The 13,187-nt window shown below is 45.5% G+C and overlaps 1 protein-coding gene across 2 annotated transcripts in view; it reads left to right on the forward strand.

Moving 5' to 3' along the window:
• The window catches only part of LOC147109466 (RNA-binding protein Nova-1), a 335,167-nt gene that overhangs the window by 319,668 nt on the left and 2,312 nt on the right, over positions 1-13,187 (forward strand). For both annotated transcript variants that reach the window (XM_086003423.1, XM_086003422.1), the window contains one exon: positions 12,405-13,187. This exon is cut by the window's right edge and continues 2,312 nt beyond it. In XM_086003423.1, the coding sequence (XP_085859549.1) occupies positions 12,405-13,187 (783 nt within the window). The remainder of the gene's footprint in view (positions 1-12,404) is intronic.

Raw genomic sequence — 13,187 nt, forward strand, 5'->3', positions numbered from 1 at the left:
GTGTGGTGCCCTGTTGCTGTATGCACTGCCTCCCATGGTCGAATAGCTTGGCCAGTGTGTAAAGTGCAGAAAGTGCAATTGATGTTCATGCCAGTGCCATAGCTGCTGGATGAGGGCTGTCCATTAGGCCTTTGAGGTCCCTTTGCCCATAATGTGAGGTGCACATGCAAGGATGAGGAGGACACTGGAAAGGGTACTCACCCTGACAATCCAAGTGAGGTCGTTAAACTTTTTCCGGCATTGGACACCAGTCCTGGGGACATCGCTGTTGGCTGTGACCCTCTGGGCGATTTCCCTCCAGGCTCTCCTGTACACCCTCTTGGGAGGCTTCTTGCCACTGTCCGGGAACAAGATATGGCTTCTCTTCTCCAAAGCCCTAACCAGCACCTTTAAATCATGGGCAGAGAAGCGCTGCGCTCGCTCACGGGCCCTCTGCATCCTTCCTGGCGCTATTTCTCTCCAGCAGCAGTGTTTAGGCCTAGCTGGAGGGCTGCAGTATCCAGGGCGTGGCAGCAGACCAAGTCGACCCTTCCCCCTTTAAGAGCTGGCCGGCGCCAGGGTGTCTGCTGTCAATCAAAACATGACCGCACCTGCGCTGCGCCCGGCCTCGGCGGTATCAGTCTGCACCGCCGGCTTAGCGCCTAAAGATAGCCGTGCAACGCCAGTTTTAGCGCTCGAGCGAACTCCTTGGCCAAAGCTACTGAATTTCGGCGAAGTGGACTCCACTTTCCGGCGGGCGCAAACTTTAGCGGCCGCCCGACTTTACCGCCCCAAAAGTGGCTATACTGAATTTCTAGGCCCATAGGTCCAAAGTCACCTGTTCCTCCCAAGCATGCTACACTTACCATATGTCACTTCTCAATTTACTCATATACCATGTCCCAAAATATTATTTTAAAATATCTTTCATGATCACTTAAAACTTCAACATATACAATTTATAAAAGGTGGTAGAATACACAGTAGAATTATTCAAATTTTCCATCCAAAATGTAGCTGATTTGAGTTCTCTTAAAAAGCTTTCAAACTTCTAATAAATGTTTTAGAAAAAATTAAGTTTTATTATGTGTGCAATCCATAAGGTGAATAAGCCATGTACTAGTTTAAGAAAATGGAGTGGAGTTCCCCAAACCTGAGCAAAATATTTTAAGATTTGTTGCTAAATATTTTTTTTTTAAACCTGCATTTGTGATGACTTTTGATTATAGCAAGTAAATTTAACTTTAGGGCTTCTTTGTAGTCTATTTATTCAATTGATTTTAGCTTCTCAAGTCACCAACCTGACTAGAATCAAAACATTTTTTTTAACTTGGAGTATACCTACCCAGTTTTAAACATCCCTTAGGATTGCACTACTCTATATGATCTTGCACTCATCAAAAAAGCCGTGTATTGATGTGGGGTACTTGGGTACTATTACATTGTGCAGTCATCCTAAAGGAATTGTTAATAATGTAATATACTGTAGTCATGCTAAATAGTAATTTGAGTAATAGTAAGTGGAGCTGTGGGAGGCTTCTGGATATTAAGAAATATTGAGACAAATGTATCCTCAACAATGGCTAATATCCACATTAATTATTTACATGCAAAAATCATAATATAGTCAAGCAGAGTCAGCATGGTTTTATGAAAGGGAAATCATGTTTGACAAATTTGCTGGCGTTCTTTGAGGATGTAACAAGCAGGGTGGATAAAGGGGAACCAGTAGATGTAGTGTATTTGGATTTCCAGAAGGCATTCGATAAGGTGCCACATAAAAGGTTACTACACACAATAAGAGCTCACAGGGTTGGAGATAATATATTAGCATGGATAGAGGATTGGCTAACTGACAGAAAACAGAGTCGGGATAAATGGGTCATTTTCAGCTTGGCAAACTGTAACTAGTGGGGTGCTGCAGGGATCAGTGCTGGGGCCTCAACTATTTACAATTTATATTAATGACTTGGCTGAAGGGACTGAGTGTAATGTAGCCAAATTTGTTGATGATACAAAGATAGGTGGGAAAGCAAATTGTGTGGAGGACGCAAAGAATCTCCAAAGGGATATAGATAGGCTAAGTGAGTGGGCAAAAATCTGGCAGATGGAGTTTAATGTGGGAAAATGCGAGATTATCCACTTTGGTAAGAAAAATAAAAAAGCAAATTATTATTTAAATGGAGAGAGATTACAAAATGCTGAGGTACAGAGGGATCTGGGGGTCCTTGTACATGAATCACAAAAAGTTAGCATGTTACAACTGTACAGGGCGTTGGTGAGACCACACCTGGAGTACTGCGTACAGTTTTGGTCTTCTTATTTAAGGAAGGATATACTTGCATTGGAGGCAGTTCAGAGAAGGTTCACGAGGTTGATTCCGGAGATGAAGGGGTTGTCTTATGAAGAAAGGTTGAGCAGGTTGGGCCTATACTCATTGGAGTTTAGAAGAATGAGAGGGGATCTTATTGAAACATATAAGATTCTGAAGGGGCTTGACAGGGTAGATGCAGAGAGGATGTTTCCCCTCGTGGGGGAATCTAGAACTAGAGGGTATAATAACAGAATAAGGAGGCACACTTTTAAATCGGAAATGAGGAGGAATTTCTTCTCAGAGGGTCGTGAATCTTTGGAATTCTCTTCCCCAGAGAGCTGTGGAGGCTGGGTCATTGAATATATTTAAGGTGGAGATAGACAGATTTTTGAATGGTAAGGGAGTCAAGGCTTATGGGGAGCAGGCAGGGAAGTGAGGTTGAGGCCAAGATCAGATAATCCATGATCTTATTGAATGGCGGAGCAGGCTCGAGGGACCAAATAACCTACTCCTGCTCCTACGTCTTATGTTTTTATGTAAAATAATATCTGTAAGTTACAAAGCTGTAATCTGATTGAAATATGATAAACTAGCTGAAGTGCCCGGCGGTGCCGAGGCTTTTTCGAGGGCATGTTGTTGTTGGAAGAGAGAGAGAGAGCAACTGGGGGGAAGAGAGAGAGCGACTGGGGGGAAGAGAGAGAGCGACTGGGGGGAAGAGAGAGAGCGACTGGGGGGAAGAGAGGGAGGGGGGAGGGGAGGGGGAGGGGAGAGGGGAGGGGGGAGGGGGGGAGGAGGAGAGAGGGGGGGAAGAAGGGGCGGGAGGAGGGGGGAGGAGGGAGGAGGAGAGAGGAGGGGGGGGGAGGGGAGGGGAAGGGGGAGAGTCCACGAGCCCCCTGATCCCCGTCCCCCCAAACTCCCGAGCCCCCTGATCCCCACCCCCCGAACTCCAGAGGTTGGCCCCCCCGAGACTCGCACCCCCACCCCCGAGGCTCGCCCACCACCCACCCCCACCCCCGAGGCTCGCCCACCACCCACCCCCACCCCCGAGGCTCGCCCACCACCCACCCCCACCCCCGAGGCTCGCCCACCACCCACCCACCCCCGAGGCTCGCCCCCCCCACCAACCAAGCACCGAACTCCGGAGGCGCGATCTTCCGAGCACCGGCCTCCCGAGCTGGCTTCAACATTGCGGCTGTGCGAGACGGCCGGAGGACCCGGTTGCCAGGGTAACCGTGACGCTGACCAAGCCCCGCCCCCCGGCCGAGCCAGAGAGAGAGACGCCGTGTCTCAGCTGCTCCTGCTGCGCGCGCGGCCCCCCCCCCGAGGGTCACGGCCCCCCCCCCCGAGGTGAAGACCGCCGATTGCGGCTGTGCGAGACGGCCGGCGGGCCCGGTTGCCAGGGTAACGCTTGACGCTCAGCAAGCCCCACCCCCCGGCCGAGCCAGAGAGAGACGCCGCGTCTCAGCTCCTGCTGCGCGCACACCCTAGCGGTGCTGGGCTGAGGCTCGGCCCTCCAGCCTTCGAGTGGGGCCGGGAGGTGCCTAGCTTGGGCGTGGGTGCGGAGGAGACGCCGAGGCTTCTAGGCCTACGTGGAAAAACGGGGAAAGGTAGGAAAATTATTAGATAAGTTAATTACTTTCTAAATCATTTTTTTTTAAAACAATATGTGTTTTAAAAGCAACGTTTTTTTTTAAGACGCAGAAAGCGGGAAAAAGAAAGGAAAAGTTTGGAATCAAGATGGCGGTGACTCACCTCAGTTCAGAATGATAAGGCCCGGCCACACACGCACCGATTGGCCCGGCGGCACACGCCAGCAACCCGGCGTACGATTGGTCGAGCTCGAGGTCACTCTGTCGCTAATGAGCGGATAATGAGATGCTAATGAGCGGAAGGTTGAAGGTTTTTGGGATACCGCGGGCGCGATTTTAGCCCGGCCAAAACGTAAATACGCTTAAAACCGTCTCGGAAGCGTAAGCTTTCTTTGGAGGTAACGCGCCCGTAGGTACGCCCTGTAACTTTCGAGCGCATACCCGACAGACGCACACGCGATGACAGACAGAATGACAGACAGACAGATCGACCGATTTATATATATAGACTAGCTGAAGTGCCCGGCGGTGCCGAGGCTTTTTCGAGGGCATGTTGTTGTTGGAAGAGAGAGAGCGACTGGGGGGAAGAGAGAGAGCGACTGGGGGGAAGAGAGAGAGCGACTGGGGGGAAGAGAGAGAGCGACTGGGGGGTAGAGAGAGAGCGACTGGGGGGAAGAGAGAGAGGGAGGGGAGGGGGGAGGGCGGAGGGAGGGGGAGGGCGGGGGGAGGGGAGGGGGGAGGGGAGGGGGGAGGAGGAGAGAGGAGGGAGGAGGGAGGGGGAGAGAGGAGGAGGGGAGGGGAAGGGGGAGAGTCCACGAGCCCCCTGATCCCCGCCCCCCCAAACTCCCGAGCCCCCTGATCCCCACCCCCCGAACTCCAGAGGTTGGCCCCCCCGAGACTCGCACCCCCACCCCCGAGGCTCGCCCACCACCCACCCCCACCCCCGAGGCTCGCCCCCCCCCCCCACCAACCAAGCACCGAACTCCGGAGGCGCGATCTTCCGAGCACCGGCCTCCCGAGCTGGCTTCAACATTGCGGCTGTGCGAGACGGCCGGAGGGCCCGGTTGCCAGGGTAACCGTGACGCTGACCAAGCCCCGCCCCCCAGCCGAGCCAGAGAGAGAGAGACGCCGCGTCTCAGCTGCTCCTGCTGCGCGCGCGGCCCCCCCCGAGGGTCGCGGCCCCCCCCCCGAGGGTCGCGGCCCCCCCCCCCCGAGGTGAAGACTGCCGATTGCGGCTGTGCGAGACGGCCGGCGGACCCGGTTGCCAGGGTAACGCTTGACGCTCAGCAAGCCCCGCCCCCCGGCCGAGCCAGAGAGAGACGCTGCGTCTCAGCTCCTGCTGCGCGCGCACCCTAGCGGCGCTGGGCTGAGGCTCGGCCCTCCAGCCTTCGAGTGGGGCCGGGAGGTGCCTAGCTCGGGCATGGGTGTGGAGGAGACGCCGAGGCTTCTAGGCCTACCTGGAAAAATGGGGAAAGGTAGGAAAATTAATGAGATTAGATAAGTTAATTACTTTCTAAATCATTTTTTTTTAAAACAATATGTGTTTTAAAAGCAACGTTTTTTTTTAAGACGCAGAAAGCGGGAAAAAGAAAGGAAAAGTTTGGAATCAAGATGGTGGCGACTCACCTCGGTTCAGAACGATAAAGCCCGGCCACGCACGCACCGATTGGCCCGGCGGCACACGCCAGCAACCCGGCGTACGATTGGTCGAGCTCGAGGTCGCTCTGTCGCTAATGAGCGGATAATGAGATGCTAATGAGCGGAACGTTGAAGGTTTTTGGGATACCGCGGGCGCGATTTTAGCCCGGCCGAAACGTAAATACGCTTAAAACCGTCTCGGAAGCGTAAGCTTTCTTTGGAGGTAACGCGCGCGTAGGTACGCCCTGTAACTTTCGAGCGCATAGCCCGACAGACGCACAGGTGATGACAGACAGAATGACAGAATGACAGACAGACAGATGTACCAATTTATATATATAGATAAAACATCATCAGTGGTTTAAAACATCATCTGAACTCAAAGACATTGGGCTTACAGAATTTAGACTTACTGCCAGAAATGGCACTTAACAGAATGTCTAATTTTGTGTAAGTTATGTAACTTAAGTCCACCATTCTACCTTTGACTGCTAATGGACATGTTCTGTGCTGTGCACTAACCGTTGCTAGAATGGCCATGAGACTTAAAGTAGAATATTCAACCCCTTTCTGATTATACTACTAGGAGATTTCACCAACACATAACTGAGAAAAGGACATCACTTTTTTTGTGCTGTAGGTACTTATACGCTACAGAGTTCTCTTTCTAAAACAGTAATACTAAGTGTGCTCATATGAAGACATCAGGACCAGTGAGTATAACCTAAATGTTGTTTGTTTATTTCAGTAATTATTTCAGATACATTTACACTAAAAGTTTTGTGTGGATTGGGAAGCAATTTCAGCTTTCCATCAATACTAAACTGACAGTGTAAATCCAGAGTCATGGCTCAACCTGACTCTTGAGTGAAGCAGACTGAAGCAGTCCATTGAATGTCAAGCCAGTGCGCTGTCAAAACTAGTCTACAAAGTGCTCACACGGTCCTAATTAGGGCAGTTAAAATTCTAGCCAGGCAAGACCAAGTAATGTAAACAGGGTTCTGCTCATATCTGACTGATTGCTGCAATGTAAATGCACCTTCCGGTACCCCATCAACAATTATACAGTGCATATGCAATTAGAAATTCGCTCAGTTATTATTTTTTGCTGCAGCACAGGAAAGTGACTTCTGTGCATTGTGCTCCCCCATTTGTATTTCACATTGGATAACCAATCTCCATAGACCCATTGCAAAATATGGAAGCCCAATTGTTATGTGCATGTACAGAGGGTCACACCTGGATGCTAGTCATTCACATTCAAGGCAGTGTGGGCCTGGGAACCAATTTTCTAGCAATGCAGCAGCATATCATATTTTTAATTGAAAAGTAAACTGATTCACAATTAAGGAATATGTTTAAACTAGTACCAGTTCCTGCAGGTTCAGTAAGTCCTTTCCAACAAAAATCTGCAGTAACGTGTATTCTTTGCGCTGTTTTTGAATTGTCCTCTCACCTTCAGCAGACCAAGAAACTGAGGCAGAGCCCATCCTGTGCATTTGCATGCTTCTGTCATAAGGCACCCAGAACTTGTCAACCATGTTTAATAGCATAGAATCAGAGGCCCACAATCCCATATCAGATCATGAGACCCATTATACCCGGGTGTACCCTGACGTAAGATAAACAGAGGTTGGGTCGTATACATTACAGAGTGCTACACAAGGCAGGAGTACTGCACTCCCATTGGTGACACTCTAATATTGTAGAATTACATCATTGTAGGCGTAAACTACATCAGAACATCATAAGCTGCTTTTATATTGCAGGCCAGCTCTTTGGATAGAGACGTCAAATGTGTTGCTCCCCTACACTTAAATTCAAACAGTACAGCCAGTATCCATGTGAACCAGCTGAAAAGTGAATCACATTAGCCCAGATTTTGCTAGAACAGAGCATCTGGTAGTGTGCCCCATTAGTTAGACTTCTTCCCTGACCCTTCAGCTGGAAAAAAATTTGCCCTGCAAGTTGCTGGAAGTGCGAGCTGATAACGGCACAGCAAGGATAACAGGTCATCGGGACCTGGGTGAACAACAGGACAAACAGTGTAACGCCTTAACCAATGAGTTTAAGGATTGAGAAACAAACAAACAGAGGAATGACATGGCAGGAAAGAGGGTGAATTAGAATCAAATCAAGTACAGAAAGATAAATAGAGGGAAAGGAAGATTGGATTAAGAAAGAGAGAAAAGAGACAGAAGGGAAAAGAAAGAAAACAATTTAAAATTTCACATTTTAAATTTTTTAAATTTCTAACAACAATTTACTACATGTCGGAATGAGACTCCACAGTTTCAGTTGTTCCCTTTCTGAGCCAGAGAGGTTGTGTGGCAATGCAGGAACATAAATCTCATCATTAAAATGGTACTTACGCTGTTAAGTACTTGCCCTAACTTTCTGCGGTGGGTTTACTGGGCAATTAACGTGCAAATGCAGCAATTTCTTGAACCTCACAGGGAGGTTGAAGGCGAGCTGCCATTTCCGTAAGGCTAACTGCGGAACAGCTCAAATCGTCCAGCAACTAGTGGAGAATCGCAATTCATAGGGTATCTCTTCGCCACAAATTAATGTACGATTTACACATTAATAACAGCATTAAACTCGTCCTTATTTTGGCAACAATATATTGTACATGCACAAGTTGGCTGTGATAATTTGTCCAGTACATGTTGTGTAAAGTACAGACATCACAACATTGCATGATAACCTCAACACAGGAATTGAGCTGCCACTTACTGGGCTCAAGAAAGTCAGCGGCAGTCGGGAATACCCTGTAAAATATGTGTCTTCTTGGATGATGATCTTAAAATATTCAATGAGTTTAGCTTGAAGTTGCCACTGGCTGTGTGAGGCTCACTTGTTCGGAATCAATGGCGTAAGAATGAATTAAAAGCAGCAATAGTGAATGCCTTTAATAACCAGTGACAAGGCAGTGTGCTGCAAAGAAAGATTACAGATAAATTGTTTGATAGTGGCTTGCCTAAGGCTATAACAGCTTTGATGGGTGAGAAACATTATACAGTTTGCAGCCAGTTATGCTTAAACAATGTTCAATGCATTTCATTCACTTTACATTGAAACTATAAGACAACTCGTTACTTTACAGCAATTAGTTCTAGTTTGAAAGAATGTGATTCTTAAAAATGATAATTGACAGCAGAAATTGTGGTAAACGCAATTTATGTATGAAATATATTCTGACATATAGCTTCTTTTGAGAATTTTACATTTTGACATCTGTATGTATAGTATGCTTCTAGATCATTAAGCAGATAATACAAAATTGATGATCTTCTTAGAATAGTTAATTTATGTCCTCCTTGAGTTCTCCATAATTCAGCACTGATACATAATCGTAACAGTGCAGGTATGATAATACTTAAATATGCACTTGTATTTATTTAATCAGAGAACATGACTGTCATTTTAAAACTAAAAGGCTACGTATTTCTATTTAAATGTAAATATTTTAGTCAAGCAATATAGAATCTTGACACAAATTTAGAACCTCTTTAAACAGTTAAAATTAATTTTCCAGTAGATGGGTTTGGTGGGGCGGGGAGGTGGGGGGAAGGGTAGATGGTAATTTTCAACTTTGCTGCCTTAGATGGTAAATCAATGGAATGAAAATCGGGAAGGTTCAAAGGGTGGGTGATCCGCTCTGACAGGCTAGTACCCAAGTGACCAAGTTGAAAATTACCCCCTGTATCTCCATGTGGGGGGCGTTGGAGAGGCACTTTATGTTTTGGTATTTTGTAAGGATATCAACATGTACTTGTTTTAAAGATATTTTCTGGTTAGTAATCAGTTACACTGCTGTATTAAAATTGTTTCTCAAAATCAGAACATAAATCTTGATCACTTTCCAGTAACATTCTTCTACAGCAGTCCGTTTTTTTCAGTTTATCTTGCCTAAACAAATTAAATTGAGAAACTTGATAACACATGGTTAAAAGCTGTTTTTATTAGGTTTGTTTTATCATTTATAGTGTTGTTGTCATCAGAATTTACAGCCAACAAGCCCAAAGCTGCACTTTATAGATTTGATTGTACTTAAGATACCAGTATGACTGATGACAACAGAGGAACTGAGTAGTAACTAAAAATCAACCAATGAAGCTTTTATAATCTTGGTAGCTGGAAATTAAGTTTGAATGCATGTGTGTTAATATGATGATCTGCATTTTACCATAAAAGATTCAGTGCAGTCTCCAGATAATTGCTTCTTAATATAATTGTCTTCATTAATAGGAAATCAGTGTTAAAGCTTAAGAATATTGACTCCCTATACTATGAATTGTAATTTTTTAAATATTAGCTGCAGGACCCATAATAGAACAGGTGCAATTTAAGATAACAGAAATGACAAGAGACCCAAATAGAATTATTTTAGTATGTGAAATTAAGGCTGGAGGATATGTCCAGATAAAAAAAATGCAGAAATGTCAACTTTGCAAGAAGAACAAACTGTAACAAATGTGGAAAGAACACGTGAAGCAAAAGTAACATCTGTTACAGTTTGTTATTCTTGCAAAGTTAATATTTCCACATTTTTTATCTGGCAATATTCAGTCACTGTCGCAGACGAGCGAGCTTTTCGCCGACATCTTTCCTGCTTCCATTGAACAGGCTGGAAATCGGGCAGCTGCAGATGGCACGTTACAGGGAGAGAGAGAGAGAATATAAACGTCCTTCAGGCGTTATACCGACCATCATGTTTAGCAGGCAAATCGCGTTCGCACAAACGCATCCACTATAAGCAGTAGAGACTGGGGCCCGGATTTTGCAGTCAGCGGCGAACAAACGCCGCTCATTATGATTACAGCTGCCCACAGACTTTTCGTGGGCTTTTGCATGATAACATACAGTCATCGGGAGTCTGATCCAGCGCGGTGCCCCCCTAAAGGAGATCCTGGGACCTGTATGAACAGTGCAAGCAACAGCATGTCTCTTCAAGCAATCAGATTGAAGAATCCTTACTGAGGCACGCAGAGTCTAAACCAGGAAGTGCTAGTTAGAATATTTAGTTCAATGTAAAATCATGCACAGAAAATGAAATAAAGAGAGGGAAAAAATTATGTGGTTAAGAGAAAGAGATAAGAGATAGAAACAAAAAGTTAAAAAAATATTTTATTTTTATTTTTATTTGTTTTTAAATCTCCAACAATAATTAAAATCTGAAGGTATGAGACTCCACACTTGTAAAAGTAAGTTTTCAGTGCTAGAGAGGCTGTTTGGCAGTAATTAAGACTCATCACGCTGTTAAAAAAATCACTCACACTTGAATGGACAAGCCCTAACTTTTTCTGGGTGTGTTTAGTGGGTAGCTAGGAGTTAAGTACTTCAACTTCACTCCCTTCATGTGTTTGAATACAGAGTCTCTTGGGGAGGTACTGGTGTAGCAAAGCTTGAGGAGGAGCAGGGCAACTCGGACAGCAACTTCCTGATTTCTGTGTTTAACTGCACATGTGCGGACACCGGAAATTGTTGTCCGATTTACTCCTTTATAACTGATAGCCACACCGTTATTCCTACTGCAAAATCCAGGCCATTGTAACAAAGCTCCCATCTGTTTCGGATGGGAGCGTTGGCTGCAAGTTTTGAGGCCCGCTCAGAAATCGAGTCTGGTGGGCCTTGGGCATCTAGTGGGCGGTAGTTTTCTTTTAATTTGGCTGCCTCCCTCCCCATTTTTCAGAATGAATGGGCGACAGGCAGATGAAAATTGCCTTCACTATTTCACTTTTAGTCTGTCAAAATAGTTTATAATAAACCCCTGTCCAAATAGCTTCTTGCATGGGTAAGTACAGTATAGGGAGGGTGGACAGTCATCCGTATTGTCACTACCCCTTATTAAATGTTCTGTCTTTATTAACCCAATATTTGTGTTCTATTACCTATAGAAAGGCTTGATTTTCAGTGGAAATTTGTATTGCATTGCAAGAAGTGTTTTAAGTGCATTTTTTGATCACTTAAAATGTTATCAATAGCATATACAAAAAGAACATATTGGAATTTATATTTGCTACAATTGTGGCCATGGTCTTTATAGTCCACTCTGTTGCTAGTGGATTGGTCTACATTTTCACATAGCTATACCTTGTATTGTAATGTGCTTTTACAGTTCAAATCACTCCAGTCTGGCTTGTATTAGACATACATTTATAATCTATATTTTATGAGAATGGATGATGCAGTGATTTTAAGGATAAAGTTTACTTACAGTATGTTGAAGTGAAGTGGAACAAAAAGCACAGAGACATATATGAAGGAGAAATAGTTGCAGAGATGAAAATATTTTAGATTGGAAAAACTGAACCAAAGAGAAAAAGGAAAATGATCAGTTAGAAAAGATTTTGTTGCTTCGCTCACCTCTGGAACTTAAATCATGTCCAAACTGATTGTCTAAAAGATTCTTTCTTTTTATACACTAGCAGTCGTGCTACTTGGAGCACTGCTTCTGAGACCTTAGTTCAAATGAAGTCCAGGTAGACAAGATGAACATTTCTTCTCTCTGATAATTGTTAGCAGTCTTATGTATTTTTAAAAATGGCTACTATCCACTTCCCAGTGTGCATAAGTCAGTATAATATACCTTAACATTGACAATAACTTGACATTAATTTAGCAAGTTCAGGGAGGCTATAAGGCAGTTGGTGTAGAAACTGAAAATTTCTCAATAATGAAGTACGGTGTACTTTGCAGGGTAAAGCAGGGGTAAGTGTTACATTTCTTCTCACCTGTGTCTTGCATGATCTCGTTGGATGCAAAATGGAGAAAAACATCACTTTCCAACATTGTCATCTTTCACCTCAATTAGTACATATACATAGAGATTTTGAAAACAGTGACTGACAGCTATATTGATGCTTGTGTTTTATTTACAGGTAAAAATAATTGTTCCTAACAGCACTGCAGGTCTGATCATTGGGAAGGGTGGTGCCACAGTGAAAGCTGTCATGGAGCAGTCAGGAGCTTGGGTACAACTCTCTCAAAAGCCAGATGGGATAAACTTGCAAGAGAGAGTGGTGACGGTGAGTGGGGAACCTGAACAAAACCGCAAAGCCGTCGAACTTATCATCCAGAAAATCCAGGAGGACCCACAGAGTGGCAGCTGTCTTAATATCAGCTATGCCAATGTCACTGGTCCAGTGGCCAACTCCAACCCAACTGGATCCCCTTATGCCAACACTGCTGAGGTGTTACCAACTGCTGCGGCTGCTGCGGGGCTGTTAGGACACGCTAACCTCGCTGGAGTCGCCGCCTTCCCAGCGGTTTTATCTGGCTTCACAGGAAATGACCTGGTAGCCATCACCTCTGCACTCAACACTTTAGCCAGCTATGGATATAATCTTAACACACTGGGTTTGGGCTTGAGTCAAGCTGCAGCCACGGGTGCATTGGCTGCAGCTGCAGCCAGTGCAAATCCCGCCGCAGCAGCCGCAGCAAACCTACTGGCTACATATGCGAGTGAAGCCTCAGGCGGTGGCAGCCCTGTTGGTGGAACAGCGGGGACATTTGCCCTAGGTAGCCTTGCTGCTGCTACTGCTGCCACAAATGGCTATTTCGGTGCTGCCTCTCCACTGGCTGCCAGTGCCATCCTTGGCTCAGAAAAATCTACAGATGGATCAAAGGACGTGGTCGAAATAGCGGTCCCAGAAAACCTAGTT

The sequence above is a fragment of the Somniosus microcephalus genome, chromosome 12, assembly GCF_052327205.1.
Source record: "Somniosus microcephalus isolate GS21.2 chromosome 12, FLI_Smic_1.0, whole genome shotgun sequence".
In the NCBI taxonomy this organism is placed as follows: Eukaryota; Metazoa; Chordata; class Chondrichthyes; order Squaliformes; family Somniosidae; genus Somniosus; species Somniosus microcephalus.